Source organism: Geotrypetes seraphini, chromosome 1 (genome assembly GCF_902459505.1).
Source record: "Geotrypetes seraphini chromosome 1, aGeoSer1.1, whole genome shotgun sequence".
In the NCBI taxonomy this organism is placed as follows: Eukaryota; Metazoa; Chordata; class Amphibia; order Gymnophiona; family Dermophiidae; genus Geotrypetes; species Geotrypetes seraphini.
Genome location: NC_047084.1, coordinates 163,723,742 through 163,740,486, shown reverse-complemented (window position 1 = coordinate 163,740,486; position 16,745 = coordinate 163,723,742). Strand labels below are relative to the sequence as shown.

The 16,745-nt window shown below is 45.1% G+C and overlaps 1 protein-coding gene across 5 annotated transcripts in view; it reads left to right on the top strand.

Annotated features, from left to right (window-relative positions):
• Positions 1 to 16,745, top strand: part of DCHS2 (dachsous cadherin-related 2) — a 203,801-nt gene that overhangs the window by 65,034 nt on the left and 122,022 nt on the right. For all 5 annotated transcript variants that reach the window (XR_004539141.1, XM_033941022.1, XM_033941032.1 and 2 more), the window contains exons 5-6: positions 3,559 to 4,563; positions 12,793 to 12,980. Coding sequence is in view for 4 of the 5 variants with exons in the window: in XM_033941022.1 (XP_033796913.1) it covers positions 3,559 to 4,563; positions 12,793 to 12,980 (1,193 nt within the window). In the remaining variant the exon portion in view is untranslated. The remainder of the gene's footprint in view (positions 1 to 3,558; positions 4,564 to 12,792; positions 12,981 to 16,745) is intronic.

Here is a 16,745-nt window from a genome sequence, read left to right as displayed (position 1 = left end):
GCACATTTGAAGCTTGGCTTTCCTTCACTTTTCATCTCATGCATTAATTAGAGAGATTTTGTCAAGCTTGATGAAATGTAGATGCTGTATTGCAACCACATAGGTTTATAGTTTATTTAAAAAACTTGCTATATCGCCTGGGCTATATGCAATAGATCTCGGTGGTTTACAATTAAAAAAAATTAAAAGTTTGAAAAGGAACTACAGTGATAGGATAGAATGCAATCTCTCCTAGTAACAGTTAAGAAAAATAAAGAAGGGGAAGGGAAAAGAAAAGAAGGGGACAGCAGTGATTAAGCCAGACAGCTTATGTCGTATTAGGGTTTAAATTGTATGCTTTGTTGAAAGTTTTTAACATGGATTTAAGAGTTTTAAACAATAGTTCACTCCGTATGTGGAGAGGAAGAGAATTCCAAAGGAAGAAATCGTCAAAATAAAAGGTGTAATGTTTAGTGTATTTAGATTGAATAGTATGTAATTGGAAACTAACATAACATAACTTTATTCTTCTATACTGCCAACAATCAAATGACTTCTAGGCGGTTTACACAGAAGAGAAATTGGACAATCAGCAAAGTACAAAGTATTGAGAATAAAAGTAAAACATATTATCTAAAGTATAGACAGTATAAATTCAAACTTCAGTTAAGAAATGAATTTATCAAATAGTACAGTCTTAATTCCTTTTTGAAATATTTATTGCCTTGCATCTAAATAGTGTTATCTATTGACAAGCAGGGTTGAATTGGGCATACAAGTAAGTGGTGTCTAAGAGGACCCACGTTACTATCCCAGGCTTTCTTGAAATCAGACACAGTCTCTGTCTCCTCTCCTGTTCCACGCATCTACCACCCTTTCTGTAAAAAAAAGTATTTCCTTAGATTACTCCTGAGCCTATCACCTCTTAACTTCATCCTATGCCCTCTCATTCTAGAGCTTCCTTTCAAATGAAAGAGATTCTAACAATTTTCCATCCACATACACCATTTTATAGTAGAAAGGGGGTGGGAGGGTATTGGAGAGTTATTTGGAGATTACAGATTTATTCAATTTGAGGGAGGGAGGGAAGGGGGGAAGAGGGATTATTATTTATATAAAGACATTGCTGATAAGATTTTCAAGTGATTTGTTAATTGTTGATGTGTGTATTGTACACTTGTTGAAAGATGAAAAAATGAATAAAGAATTATATAAAAAAAATAAAATGAAAGAGATTCGACTCATTTGCATTTATACCACATAGGTATTTAAACATCTATATCATATCTCCCCTCTCCCACCTTTGCTCCAAAGTATACATATTGAGATCTTTAAGTCTGTCCCCTTACGCCTTATGACGATGACCACTGACCATTTTAATAGCTTTCCTTTGGACCGACTCCATCCTTTTTATATGTTTTTGAAGGTGTGGCTTCCAGAATTACACACAGTATTCTAAATGAGGCCTCACTAGAGTCTTATATAGAGGCATCAGTACCTCCTTTTTCCTACTGGCCATACCTCTCCATATGCACCCTAGCATCCTTCTAGCTTTCGCCGTCACTTTTTCAACCCATTTGGCCACCTTAAGATCAGCTAGTACAAAGCGCCTACCAGAAAATGTGAGTGTTAATGGCAGATCATGGGCATATTTTATGTGTAGGCATCTAAATTAGACTTAGAGCTGGTATTTAGGCCAAGAAAACCCTGGTATAAATAGGGAGCACCTACCAGTGCTTAAGTCCAGCCTCTAGGCATGTTTCTATAAAGAGTGCATTACTCATGACATGCGCTGTATACTGCGTTCCTTGGCGCCTATGTTTTAGGCACCATTTATAGAATCAGGGCCTTAATGTGTGTATGTGTGTGGGGGGGGGGGGGGCTGGGGGGATCTGTGTGGTTAATAATTAGTTTTTGTAACTTTATGTATGTTTTTACTATGGAAGCCACTTAGAGGTAAAGGTAAATAAATATTCTCCTAAGGTAAAACAAAGTTAAGAGACTCCAATATTTTAAACAAATCCTTAATATTACAATCTAATATATCATCTAGATGTAAATTAATATCCCCAATTAAGAGATGATCAGCGTTTAAAACATTTTTGCAGTAAAAGCATTAAAAACTGTCCCTAGCTGAAGACCATTTCCCTAATGAGAAATAGAGAATTCAGCAAAGAATCATCACGTATAGTAGTATCTCACAAGAAAAGTTTTCCAAAAAGGGAGTACTTAAGGACTCAATATATTAACCTTAATAAATCCTCTCATAAAGAACTGTAATACCACCCTGACAGGGCGAAACAGGTGAGTAATATTATAACCTGTTGGAGAAAGGTCAGTCAATCTGGGTTCATCTTTCAGTGATAGCCAGCTTTAAGCTCAAAATAGAAATCCAGTCTGATTTTGCTATGATTGTTAATAACTTGCATTTTATTAATTACAAATTGGGAATTAATAAATTAACCAGGAATAGGGGTCAATGATGAGGACTGTTGTTTGCATGAGGAACTATAATTAGTTTTATACTTTATAATAAAATTGTTTAGCATTCTAATTAATGTAAATGAGAAGAGAACATAATGTAAATACAATACTGAATGGAGATTCTGAAGGAGTTTTTTCTGCTGCTGATTGAATAAGAAGACATCAAAATAACTATGTTGTGTGAATAAATTATGAGGCATTTTTCTTCTATAAATTCTCAGCTAGTCTATTGAGATTTTTTTTTTACCGATTTAGATTTGTTTATAGAGGTTTAGAGACTGAGATAGCTTATAAAGTATTCATGTACGCCCTCACCTGGAATACTGTGTCCAGCACTGGTCATCGTACATGAAGAAGGACATAGTACTACTCGAAAGGGTCTAGAGAAGAGTGACTAAAATGGTTAAGGGGCTGGAGGAGTTCCGTACAGTGAGAGATTAGAGAAACTGGGCCTCTTCTCTCTTGAAAAGAGACTGAGAGGGAACATGATCGAAACATTCAAGATAATGAAGGGAACAGACTTAGTAGATAAAAACAGGTTGTTCACCCTCTCCAAGGTAGACAGAACGAGAGGGCACTCTCTAAAGTTAAAAGGGGATAGATTCCGTACAAATGTAAGGAAGTTCTTCTTCACCCAGAGAGTGGTAGAAAACTGGAACACTCTTCCGGAGGCTGTTATAGGGGAAAACACCCTCCAGGGATTCAGGACAAAGTTAGGCAAGTTCCTGCTGAACCAGAACGTACGGAAATAAGGCTAGTCTCAGGGCATTGGTCTTTTACCTAAGGGCTGCCGTGTGAGCAGACTGCTGCAGTAGTCTGACCCAGCAGTGGTAATTCTTATGCTCTTATGTATCTGCACAGAGTATACAGTACACAGAAAGTCACACCTGCCATTTAATAGGTACTGGTTTGTGTGGGAACATTTGTACACTACCGGCTATTACTGTAATGTAGAAGCCTTATGAAGGCACATACATATGTTGCTTTTATAAAAATAGACCTAAAAGAGGAAGTTTAAAAATAAATGTTATAGGCAGCACATGTTCCACATTTTTGTGCTTTTTAAAAATCAGTTTGTTTCATCTTTTTCCCCAGATTCTCTAGAATCCGTGTCGTATAGAATTTCTTCTGGTGATTCATATGGAAGTTTTACCATAGATTCTCTCTTTGGCATCATCAGGACCAAAAGGTGGTTGGATCATGAAACTCAGCCTTTTGTCATACTCACAGTTCAGGCCCAGTTGGGCCACTCCCCTGTATTCAGCAGGACCCAAATCAACATAACTGTATCTGATGTCAATGACAACACACCTGTTTTTTTGGCAGAATCTGAGAAGATAAGCTTATCACAAAGTACCTTGCCAGGCACCTCTATATACATTGCTAATGCAAAAGACAAAGACAGTGGCTTGAATGGCATGGTTACGTATTCCATCGCAAATGAGATGCAGAAGATATTTGTCATTGATTCAATCTTTGGAGTGGTAAGTCTGAATGGGAGTCTGTCTTCAGCTACACAGGATGAGTATATCTTGCACATAACAGCTGAGGATAGTGGAAATCCACCCCTGAGTTCTGTTTTTAAATTGACTATTGCAGTTGAGCAGTCAAAGGCTGAAAGTGTTTTGATTTTTGATCATTTAATTAATCAGATAGAAATCAGCGAATCTTTTTCGTTGTTTACTAGAATTCTTCAAGTGCAGGCCCACTTAATAGGGGCACAGAACATAACTTCCAATATAGTCTATTCGATGGAACCTAGCATTGATTCCTTGATGTTTGGAATCCATTCTAGTACTGGCTGGATATTCCTTCGGAGGCCTTTGGACTATGAAACCAAAAATGTGTACAGTGTTCAAGTGCGAGCAAGTAGCACAAGGCAGAATGGGATCACCTCTGTCACTGTGAACGTCTTAGATGAAAATGACAACTCCCCTACATTCACATATGAGCTATATTTTTTCCGTGTCGAGGAAAGCTTTGCTCCTCAAGGTGTAGTTGGTACTGTAACTGCTTTTGACAGTGATTCTGGAAGAAATGGACAGCTGTCCTATTTTCTCCTGTCTGATGGAAAGTATTTTAATATTAATTCCCAAACAGGTAATGTACAGAAAGCTTAAATTTCTTGGTTATTTCTTGTTGTTTGGTTTTTTTCTTTCTCTGTTTATTGTTTATTTTTCTGTCTAATACTGATATTTTCAGCATTGTAATGGGTATTTAATCATTTCCATCCACACGTGGGATTAAGTTAGGCAGAGAAGTGGGTGACATCCCATGCTAGGATGGAACAACTATCCCAAAACTCAGTGTAAAGTTTTGAGCATACATGGACCTTTCAAAGTGCAGTGGTCTCTTTAGTCTCATCAGTTATGCTGAACAAACAAATTTTTACCCGTCCCCACTGGAACTCATTTTCCCATCCCCGCAAATTATTTTTCTGTCAGTGCCCCATTCATGCAAGCTCCGTCTTCATCTGCACAAGCCTGAAACACTTTAAAATCATAAGTGTTCGAGGCTTGTGTGGTTAAGGCAGAGCTTACAGGAATGGGACAGGATCAGCGCCAAAACTCATGGGGATGGGACAGGGAAATTGAGTTCCTGCGGGGATGGGGACAGATTTGTCCCAGTGTCATTCTCTATGGCCAACTCTCTCTCCATTCCATTACAGTAAACTAGGGAATCCCAAATGTCCTAGGATAAAGCATAGTTCTTTAGCACTCTCCAGACCGGTAGAGGTTAATCTTACAAGTGGATATATATCTCATCATGACCAGCAGGCTGAAACAAAACTGGAATAGTACATAAGAGATACCTTCCCCTATTCCTATCAGTCTTCTTTCATTCTCCAGCAGGTGTGAGTGAGCTGTACCCATCTCCCTTGATAGGACTGTTGGAATTTGTTTAGGGTTTCTAGTCCCCGTTTTTGGCCGAATTGAGCTTGGATGGGCCATGTTTGGGGGTCTGTCTGACCTCAGGGGTGTCAAACTCGGCTGGTCTCATGCTGGGTCCCTCCCCCCATTTCCTCCACCTCCCCACATTTTTAGAGGAGCCTCAGCAGTAAGTCTTGCCCCCTAATTCAAGCAAGGCATATTGCTTTGAGAGCCTGTGGAGTCTGTAAAAAAAAAAAAAATCCTGAGGTAGTGCCGGTCTGAAGGGTTGCTTTCCCTTTAACTATGCTGTAAATTACTGTATTTTTTGACTAACTGGTACTTTTCTTCTAGCTAGGTCACGTATGGACCAGTTGAGCACTTCTCAGGGGAAGTGGTGTACAATTTGGTCCAGATGCGAGGCACTTGCGGCCGGCCTGAAAACAGCTATTCAGGTTGGTGTGGTCGTGGAGCTCCGTTGGCAGAGGCTGCAGGCGTCCAGGGCTCCCTTGCCTTAGTGTGTCGCAAGTCGGCAGGGAACGGTGGGGAAGCCCGTTCTTCCCCCACCGCCCCCGGTAGGATTCCCTCTCAGCTGATTTTTGTTAACAGCTGATGTCTGCTTGCCTGCTTTAGCGGCTGGGTCAGTTCAGGCTTCCCAGTCGCTACAGGTCCTGGAGGGGTTATTTTTGGCGGGAACTTCGCCATTTTAACAGACAGGCCCCTCCATTTTGTCTGCAACCTCAGGTGACCTTCCCCCTCTATTGGAAAAACAGGTTGAGTTCAAAAAGTGTGGGATGAACACAGAGAATCTAGAATCAGAAAATAATAGTAAATATCAAAGAGCTAAGGCCAGTACTAGGCAGACTTGCATGGTCTGTGTCTGTATATGTCCGTTTGGGGTTGAGGATGGGCTGGGGAGGGCTTCAATGGCTGGGATGGTGTAGATGGGCTGGAGTGATCTTTGACGGAGACTTCAGTAGTTGGAACTTAAGTACAGTACCGGGCAGAGCTTTGGATTCTTGCCCAGAAATAGCTAAGAAGAAAAAAAAAAATTTTAATTGAATCAGGTTGGGCAGGCTGGATGGACCATTTGGGTCATTATCTGTTGTCATCTACTATGTTACTATGTTTCAGCTGGGTCCCCTGCTGTGACAGGGAGTCCCATGGGACCCCTGGGGGGTTTTTCCCATGATTTTTTCCCATGATTTTTTCTTTGTGCAGAGCCTATTTTCAGGCGGCTGGGGGTCCCATGTGTGCCCGGGGTGTTTCGTGGGAGGTCCCTCTGCACCCCCTGTGGCTTTGCCTCCCTCTTCTCCTTTGGCGTTCCCTCTTCCTCCTCCCTCGTCCAAGCGCCCGCGGGTGGCTTGGGTTGCGGATAGGTGGTCAGAGGAGCATGTTGGCCTGGATGAGGACCTGGACCCTTTTTAGGAATTCCAGGATCCTCCCAAGGGGACAGCAGCTGGCGGCGGGGCGTTGGGTTTCTCGCCTTCCGGTGACGAGGCGGCCGTGGTGCGCCTTTTTCAGAGGGATGAGCTACCAGACCTGATTCAGCAGGTATCATTGGTGCTGCGTTTTGAAGGAGCGCCACCGGAGACCCAGCATGTAGAGGACCCTCTTAGGGGGATCCGTGCTGTTTCCCGCTCTTCCTATGCATCAGGATATTTGGGATTTTGTACTTGCACAGTGGAATACGCCGGAGGCACAGTTTCGGTTGGCGTTTGCCATGGCTCGTTTGTATCCCATTCCAGAGGGTGATCGGGCTACTTTGAGATGCGGTGGTCTCAGCGATTGCTAAGCGGCATATCGTGCCTGTTGAGGGCGGTTCTGCCTTACGGGACTTGGAGGAGCATAAGTTGGTGACCATTCTTAAGCAGAATTTTGATGTCTCTGCTTTGGGGGTCCAGGTGGCTATTTGTGGGGGGCTGGTGGCTTGTGTCGTGTTTCGTTGGGCTGAGCATGTCCTGGATCATGAGTCTGATGACTGGTCCTTGGTGGATCAGGAGGTGCCCAAGATTGAGATGGCTGCCTCGTTCCTCTCAGTTGCTCTCTATGACTTGGTGCGGACGTCGGCCAAGTCTATGGCTTTTGGAGTGGCCACGCAGCTTACCATGTGGCTTTGAGCTTGGTTGGCGGGTGCCGCGTCCAAAACTAAGCTTACCAAATTTCCCTTTCGGGGATCTTTTTTGTTTGGAGAGTACTTGGATAAGTTGGTTCTGGACTCTAAGATGCCCCGCCTGCCTGAGGACTGTGCCTGCCTGGTGTCTCGGGGTGGCACTTCCAGCAAGCATCTGCAGGAGTTCTGCATGTATCACCCTGGGTGTGGGGCTGCTACTTGCCAGGATTCAGGGTTTTCCCGGGGTCGGTTTTATCAGTGCATGCAGTCCTTTCGGGGGGGCTGGGAATCCCTAAGCTGGTTCCCTCGCTGCCTGTCCTGCACAATGATTCTTTGCTGGCGCCCCCTTTGGTTCCGGTGGGTACCCGGCTGCGCAAATGTTTTCCCAAGTGGGCCGAGATCACGTACGATCAGTGGGTCCTGGAGGTGGTGCGGGATGGTTATGCTCTGGTGTTTGACCACTCTGCCAGATCATTTTCTAGCCTCTCCATGTCAGGTGGCATGGAAGACGCAGTTCTTTCACCAGACCCTTCAACGCTTGCTAGATCTCAAAGCAGTTGTTCCAGTGCCCCCTCAGGAGTGTGGCATTGGCAGATACTCGATTTACTTTGTTGTGCCCAAGATGGAGGGGATCTTTTGGCCCATTCTAGATTTAACAGGGGTCAACCGGGCTCTCAGAATTCCCTTTTTTCGCATGGAAACACTGTGGTCTGTCATTCTGGCGGTTCAGTCGGGGGAATTCCTGACTTCTCTCGATCTTGCATGTTTTCATTCGGGCCTCCCATCAGTGCTTCCTTCGCTTTGCGATCTTGGGTCAGCTCTATCAGTTCTATGCGCTTCCCTTTGGCCACGGCTCCCTGGACGTTCACCAAGGTGATGGTGGTCGTCGCGGCTGCCTTGCGGTCAGAGGGCATTCTGGTGCATCCCTACCTGGGCGACTGGTTGATTCAGGCAAAGTCGTTGCAGGAGAGCACCCAGGTTACGGCTCAGGTGGGGGAGTTTCTCCAGTCGCTGAGATGGGTGGTCATCCTTTCCAAGAGTTGGTCCCATCTCAGTGTTTTGAGTACCTTGGGGTTCTGTTTGACACCTCCTTGGGGAAGATCTTCCTTCCTCCTGGGTAAGCAAATTGCGATCTCAGATTCGCCTCCTTATGGCGTCCCGGTGTCCTTGGGCGTAGGATTTCCTCCACATGTTGGGGTCAATGGCGGCTTCTCTAGACGTAGTGAAGTGGGCACGGGCCCTCATGTGTCTTCTTCAGTTTGCTCTGCTCCGGAGGTGGTCGCCCCAGAAGCATAGTTTGAATCTCTCTGTTCCTCTGCGAGGCTTGGCACACTGCAGTCCTCGCTGGCGGCTCCAGACCTCTCATCTTGTTCAGAGGACGAGTCTGGATCAACCACAGTGCATTGTGCTTCTCACAGATGCCAGTCTCCTCAGTTGGGAAGCTCAGTGTCTCGGTCACTCAGCTCAGGGCACCTGGTCCACAGAGGAGGCGTCCTGGTCGATCAATGTGTTGGAGACCAGAGCCGTCCGTCTGGCGCTGTTAGCCTACCACTCCTTCTTGTTGGGCAAGTCAGTCCGAGTTCTGTCGGACAATGCCATGGCGGTGGCTTACTTCAGTCGTCAGGGAGGCACCAAGAGCATTCAGGTAGCGCATGAGGTGGCTCTGCTCATGGTCCGGGCAGAGTCCCACCTTCAGGACATCTCGGCCTCCCACATAGTAGAGAATGTTCAGGCGGGCTTCCTCAGTCATCACGTGCTGGATCCCGGAGAGTGGTGTCTAAGTCCTGTAGCCTTTCAGTTGATAGTGCAGTCTTAGGGTCAGCACCTGATGGACCTGATGGCCACAAGTGTCAACACCAAACTGCCCTGCTTCTTCAGTCATCGCAGAGACAGTCAGGCCGAGGGTCTGGATGCTGTGGTTCAACCATGGCCAACGGAGAGGCTGTTGTATGTGTTCCCTCTGTGACTATTAGTGGGCAGGGTTCTTCTCCGAATCATTCGTCATCCGGGTCTCGTGGTTCTGGTGGCTTCGGATTGGCCTCGACGTCTGTGGTACGCGGATCTGGTGAGGCATCTGGTGGCGGATCCTCTTCCTCTGCCTCTTCTGAAGCAGGGTCCCTTTCCCATGTTCGATCCGGGTCCCTTCTGTCTTACGGCTTGGCTCTTGAAAGGAGTCGCCTAGGTAAGAAGGGGTATTCAGATAAAGTGATCTCAACTCTCTTGGGGTCCCGGAGGCTTTCCACCTCTTGGGCTTATGTGAGGGTTTGGCGTCTATTTGAAGAGTGGTGTGATGCGCGTGGAGTAGTCTCTTTTCGCGCTTCCCTGCCTAACATCTTAGAGTTCTTGCAGGATGGCATGGATAGGGGACTGGCTTGGTCTTCTCTCTGGGTTCAACTTGTGGCTTTTTCAGCCTTTCGGGGGTTGTTGAAAGGTCAGTGTTTGACTGCCATTCCTGATATGATTCGCTTCTTTCGGGTGGCCAAATTGCTTAAGCCTCCCGTATGACCCTCTGTTCCATCATGGGATCTGAATCTGATTCTGTCAGTGCTAGTGCGCCCTCCTTTTGAACGGCTGGGCGACTGCTCTTTAAAGGACCTTCCTCTTAAAGTGGTCTTCTTGGTGACCATTACTTCAGCTAAACGTGTTTCTGAGCTGCAGGCTTTCTCTTGTATGACTCCTTTCTTGCAGTTTTCTATGGAGCGGGTTGTCTTGAGGCCTATTTCTTCTTTTCTGCCAAAGGTAGTTTCTCCATTTCATGTCAATCAGGCAGTGGTCCTCCCGGTGTTGGGTAGTCGGGAGGGATCTTCTGAGCAGAAGCAGTTGTGCAAGTTAGATGTCGGTCGGGTTCTTCGCTCTTAAGTGCAGAGGACCCAGGAGATCCGGAACTCGGATCATCTCTTTGTCCTTCTAGCAGGTACTCGTCAGGGGGATGGCGCTTCTAAAGCTACTATTGTGCGCTGGATCAAGGAGACTATTGCTTCCGCTTATCTTCTGAAGAAGAAGCTTGTTCCAGAATTTCTCCAAGCTCATTCCACTAGGGATCAGGCATCTTCTTGGGCTGAGTCTTTGTTAGGGTCTCCAGTGGACATTTGTAAGGCATTCATTTGTCAGTCACTACCAGGTAGATGTTCAGGCATGTCGGGATGCGGTGTTCAGTGAGCGTGTTCTGGTGTCGGCCATCGGGGGTCCCACCCATGATGGGGACTGCTTGTACGATTAACCTCTACCGATCTGGAGAGTGCTAAAGAAGGAGAAATTAGGTTCTTACCTGCTAATTTACTTTCTTTTAGCTTCTCCAGACCGGTAGAGGTCCCTACCCTGTCTATTGTCGTGTTGTTGTAGCTGTTGCGCGGGCAGTTTTTGTTTTTTGCTGCAGGTTCTAGGGCTGGGTAGAATTGAATAACAGCAGCTGTGGCTCGGCTGACTTAGCTGACAAGCTGTGGGGACATTTTCTTCCTGGGATCACTCCTCTGCATTTTCCAACAGCATTTGGGTATATTAGTTATTATTCCTGTTTGGAGTATTATTTATTTCTGTTTCAAGTTCTTAGTTCTGCTTGGCTATTCGGCAGACTGATAGGAATAGGGGAACCCTCTTATGTATTATTCCACAGTTTTGTTTCAGTCTCCACCTGCTGGACATGAGATATATACCTGCTTGTAAGATTAACCTCTTATCTGTCTGGGGAAGCTAAAAGAAAGTAAATTAGCAGGTAAGAACCTAATTTCTCCTTACTTATCATAACAGATGTTATCTGGGGACAGCAGGCAGATATTCTCACATCCCCTTCCACTTCTCCTGGTTGACTTCTTAGCTTGTTTACGGAACTGAGGTACCACAAGCTGGTGTCGGGCAGAAAGACACTCGCGCATGCGCGGTGCAGGCAGTCATGAAGTTTCAAAAAACTTAAAGTGCAAGTACACTTTTACCACTGTCCATACTGGGCCCTTTAGATGATATCACCCACATGTGAGAATATCTGCCTTCTGTCCCTAGATAACACCTGTTACTGTAAGAAACTGTGCTTTTTGGACCAGCACAGATAATGAGCATCTAGTCTCAAAGGAAGTCCAGAGCAGATGTTCTCTTTGTTACCTGATGCACTCATTCCCTGTTCAGTAGTCATTTGTGTCATTTATGCAGCCTCAGATGGCACAAATGACTCTTCTCCATCTGTTTTACAACTTCTGGAACAATCTCGTTCATTCGTTCCTGCAAAAATTGTACAACAAATTTACTGCACAATGTAAGAAGTGTTGTACATGTGTGCTAGGGCATTTCAAAAGCATCCTGCATATTTCTAATCTGGATAGGTTTTTTCCTGCATGAGCTCCAGTGGATGACATCACCCATTTTGTGAGCACTTTTATTCTACTATCTACATAGAAACACTTGTTAGAGGTAGCTATCTTGGTATTCTTGTCCTTGCCTTTACGTCCTGCTTTCCCATATGATACTGCTTGTTGCAGTACAAGCTGGGGTTATTGAACTGCAGTTGAACAAGATACAACCTATAACATTTCTGCCCTGGGTCTAAGCATATTTAACACCTACCCTGGGTAATCTCCAATCCTCAAAGGCCCAATCTCCCTGTTTTTCAGAATATTCCTATTTTCTATGCGAATGAGCTCAACCTTGTACAAACCTATCTCATGAAAACATACTAATTTTCAGCTATTGAAGACCAAAATTTCCTTACAGCTGCATGCCTACAATAGATATGATCCTTTAATTGTTTGGTTTCTGCTATTCTGTTGTGTCCATTTTTAGTAGTGCTGGGTAGATTATTTTGAGGGTTTTCATTAATTTTATTTTGGCAATTTCTTGTATATTCACAAAAACTTGCACATTCAAGATCAGACAGCAACACCCAAACTTTTTTTTAGCTTATGCCTTATCAGAATATCAGTGGTAGCTTGAGGCAAGTTAGATTCAAATATAGTGGGTTTTTACCTGTCCTCAGAGGGCCTACCATCTTACTGTGTACCTGAGGCAATGGAGGGTGAAGTGATTTGCCCAACATCAAAAAGAGGCACACCGGAATTTGAGTCCTGACTTCCCCAGTTCTCATCCTATATCTCTAACCACTAGGCTACTCCTCTGCTTCTTAGTTTGGTGCACATCCAGTGCAGCTGAAGGAGAGTAAAATTAGAGCATTCATTCTTGAGTTAGATCCATTGGGAACCTCAAAACTCAGCAGAGTATCATCTTCCACAGAATATTTCCATAGGTGTGCTATTGGTTGGGGGGGGGGGTTTGCAGTGTAGTAATCAAGCTATGTTGTATTACATATGCTCCAATGCATTATAATAGCGCAGTGGTCTGCCTTTGTCTTGTATTTTTTGTCAGGTGAGATTATCGACTGGGTAGCATTGGATCGTGAGAAACAAACTCACCACCAGCTGACTGTGCTAGTGACGGATAACGGTACTCCACGACACAGTTCCACAACCAGTGTGTACATCTTGGTTTCAGACCTGAATGATAATCCACCTTGTTTCCCTCAAGTTCCATTTGGAAAGGAACTGAACATAAAGGTTTGTGGAGTCTAGTTTTGCAGTGACCTAACTATACATGAATTTAAGGGTCAAACTAAAACTTGTGGAAGTATTGTGGGACTTTTTCCTGATAGTTCCTCAACACTCTGCAAAATTTCCTGTGTAGTAGATTCTACCCTTTCAGAAGAGGCACGAAAAAAGAAATGCTATGTCAAAACTCTGCAAGCAAACTGTCCTGCATGAATTTTATTGCCTTACTTTGAACTAGGCTTTAGATCTGTTCAATAGTGTTTCATTTGAGCACCATCTTGTGGTGAAAACCAAGAAATGAGGTTATGTGAAACAAGAAGTGAGATTGTGAGAAACTGCATGATTGCCCCAGTTTTGTTTAGAAGCTGTGTTCCAAGTGATGTAATTGGGGATGTTGAATAGGAATTCACATATGAGAGGAAAGATGGCTTAAATACTGATGGACTGGTACCAGATTCTGTCATTCAAAGTTACTGTGACCTTGGTCAAATGCCACGAAGGAAATTTTATACCACATTTTCTAATTTGTGTGACAGGAATGCCCCTATATTGTGTAGAGTTTAAAAGGGAAAGTATGCCCATACTTTCCCTTTTTTAAAAAATTATCCTGCTGAGTACCCACAACATCTACATTCTTATGCATGTATTTTATAAAGATCAAGCCCTAGTAGCAGGATTAGCTCTGACCAGGTTGGAGTGTGCCCTGCAATTTTATGAAATTTATGCATATAGGCATTGTGTTATATACAGAAATCCTTTATGAAATAACCCCCCCCCCCTCAGTATCTCTTATTTGATAGTGTTACCATTGCCATATTAATGAGACATGTTAGCAAATTCAGGTGTCTCTGTGTTGAGTGTCCCAGCGTAAACATTACTCCCCTTGTTTCTGAAGTCAAAATCAGGTCTCCAGGATCATCCAGGTAGTTGAGTGGCAGTGATTTGCACCATCATTTCAAGGTTAAATGATGATTCCCAGATCAGATTCTTCATACCCATACAAGCTGAAGCTAGGAAAATTGGAGAAGGGTAACTACATGCTCCAAGGTCCAGAGGATTTCTTAGCCTTTATGAAATTTTTGTTGAAAACCTTTCGTGAGAGCCGTGCTTCTCCTATGCAGTCCCGCTGCACCTCAGATGTGTCTCCTCACGGCATTGCCTCGCAAGGCACCTCTTCACAGCATGCTGCTGTTCAGAACTTGGGAGACCTCTCTCCAGGAGATACTGATGATGATGACCATTTTGCAGATTTCTTATTTTCAGGGGATGCTCTTCTTGTGGGGACCTGGGAAAGTATGCTGCCTCTGTAGATCCTGCTTTGGTTTTAGAACCAGGGCATGATTTCACAGTTCTGCATTTATTTAAGTCTGCTGCCTTACTGGATCTTATTTCAGAGTCTCTGCTTGAGTTGAATTTAGTCACTCAGCCAGCTCCTTCTACTTCCTCCTCTCTTCTGTGTGGAGTGAGAGCTCAGTCTTCGCCATTTCCGTGGCATCCTGATATTAGTATCCTGATCTTGGAGCAGTGGGATTCTCCAGAGGGTCTTTCAAAGTAACAAGAGACATGTCCTGTCTGTATCCTATGGTACAGCAGTGTCAGCAGCGTTTTAGTTAGCCCAAAGTGGATTCCTTGATTGCTTAGGTTACGAAGCGCACCTCCCTTCCGAACGAAGGCGGCATGGTGCTGAAGGACATGCAGGACCGCCAAGTGGATGTTGTTTCCAGGAGACTTTTGAGGCAGTAGCTTTGGGAGTTAAAGCTGCCTTGGTGTTGTCCTTTGCCACACATGCTTGTCTTTCCAGGCTGCGCACTTTGGAGAGTGAAGGTGTTGAGCTTCCTCCTCGGCTTCTTTTATCTGGTGTGGATTATGTAGCTGATGTTCTGTATGATATTTTTTGTGACCTGGGTAAAGCGTCGGCTTATTCCATTTCTGCTTGTAGAATGCTCTAGATCAGACATTAGGCTGGCGATTCCACCTCTAAAGCCAGATTCCCTTTTAAAGGGCAGTTATTATTTTGCAAAGGCCTGGATGATCTCATGAATTCTGATGGTCTGTGGTGGACCATTGCCCTAAGACCCTACCTGATAGTAGACCCAGAACCTCTATAGGCTTAGGGCATTCTAATTTCGTGGCTCCAGTCACTCTCGACAGTATTCCAGTCCAGTTCCATCTTGCAGAGATTCTCCCAGGGCTACAGGCAGAGGCTCTCTGGACCCAGACATACCCAGACCTCTGCTTCCCGGGTTGATCTTTCACAATGATGCCAGGCTGGGTTGAGGGGGTATGCCCCTTTGCATATAGGGGGCAGGTTTTTAGTGTTCCTGCAGGCCTGGGTTCAGATTTTGTCTGACCAGTGAGTTCTGGACATCATTCAGTCCGGATACAAGCTGAAATTTACCTTGGCCTCTGATGGATTGGTTTGTGGACTCTCCCATAGGGCACCCGTAAAAGGCAGCCAGGGTTCTGGCCACTGTGAGAAGGTTGCTCGATATTCAGGCCATAGAGCCAGTGCCACTGAATGCTCAGGCAGATACTCCATATACTTTATTGTGCCAAAGAAAGGCTCCACTATTGGAGACCCATCCTGCACCTTACTCACATGAATGCAGCGCTCAGACTTCTGCGCTTTCGCATGGAGACGGTTCAATCTGTCATAGTGACAGTAGCCCTGGGAGAGTTCTTGGCCTCTCTAGATCTGATAGAGGCCCATTTTCCCAGTTCACAGGAAGTTTTTCTCAGGTTTCATGCCCTGGAAAATCATTATCAGTTTTCAGCTCTACCCTTTGGCCTGGCGACAGGTTGTAGTAGCAGCTTACCTACACAAGATGGGTCTGCAGGTGCACCCCTGCTTGGACGACTGGCTGATTAGAGCCTCCTCGTTCTTCAAGGGGAAGCACACAGGTGATTTGGGCCCTGGAAGACCTGGGTTGGATTGTGAATAATTGCAATAGCAATTTGACGCCGACTCATTGGAGTATCTGGGGGTATTGTTTTACATGGCAACTGGCTGCGTCTATCTACCAGAGGTACGCAGATAGAAGTTGTGTTTTCAGATTTCTTGTCTAATGGCAAGTCAGCTCCATCAGCATGGGACTATCTTCAGGTCCTGGGATCCATGGCTGCCACAGTAGATGTGGTGCCTTGGGCAAGAGCCCACATGCATCCTCTCCAGCATGCATTACTCTCATGCTGGTCTCCACAGATGAATGCGTTGCAGAAATGTCAACCCTGGACAGCATGGAGTGGTAGCTTCTTCCTCAGTATCTTTCCAAGGGCATGCCTCTGTGGATTGCTTCCTGAGTGGTTCTAACAACAGATGCCAGTCTCCAGGGATGGGGAGCCCATTGCAACTACCATCCAATTCAGAGGCTTTAGATGCCCTCGCAGAGGAAATGGTCGATCAACAGGCTAGAACAGCCAGCCATTCATTTGAATCTGGTGCAGTTGCAGAAGACTCTGGAAGGCCATTCGGTCAGTCTTCTCCAACAATACCACAATGGTGGCATATGTCAATTGCCAGGGAGGCACCAAGAGGCCTCCCTGGCAATTGACACTGCTCTTTCATTTGGTGGAGCGTCATCTCCAGGCACTCTCGGTGGCACATAAAGCAGGAATGGACAGTGCTCAAACAGACTTTCTTAGCAGACAGACCTTGGATCTGGGCGAATGGATGCTGTCTCCGGCAGCATTTCAGGCCATTGTTCAGCACCGGTGTCGTCCCCACTTCAACCTTATGGCAATGGTGAAGAACAAGGGAGCAGACTGATTCTTCAG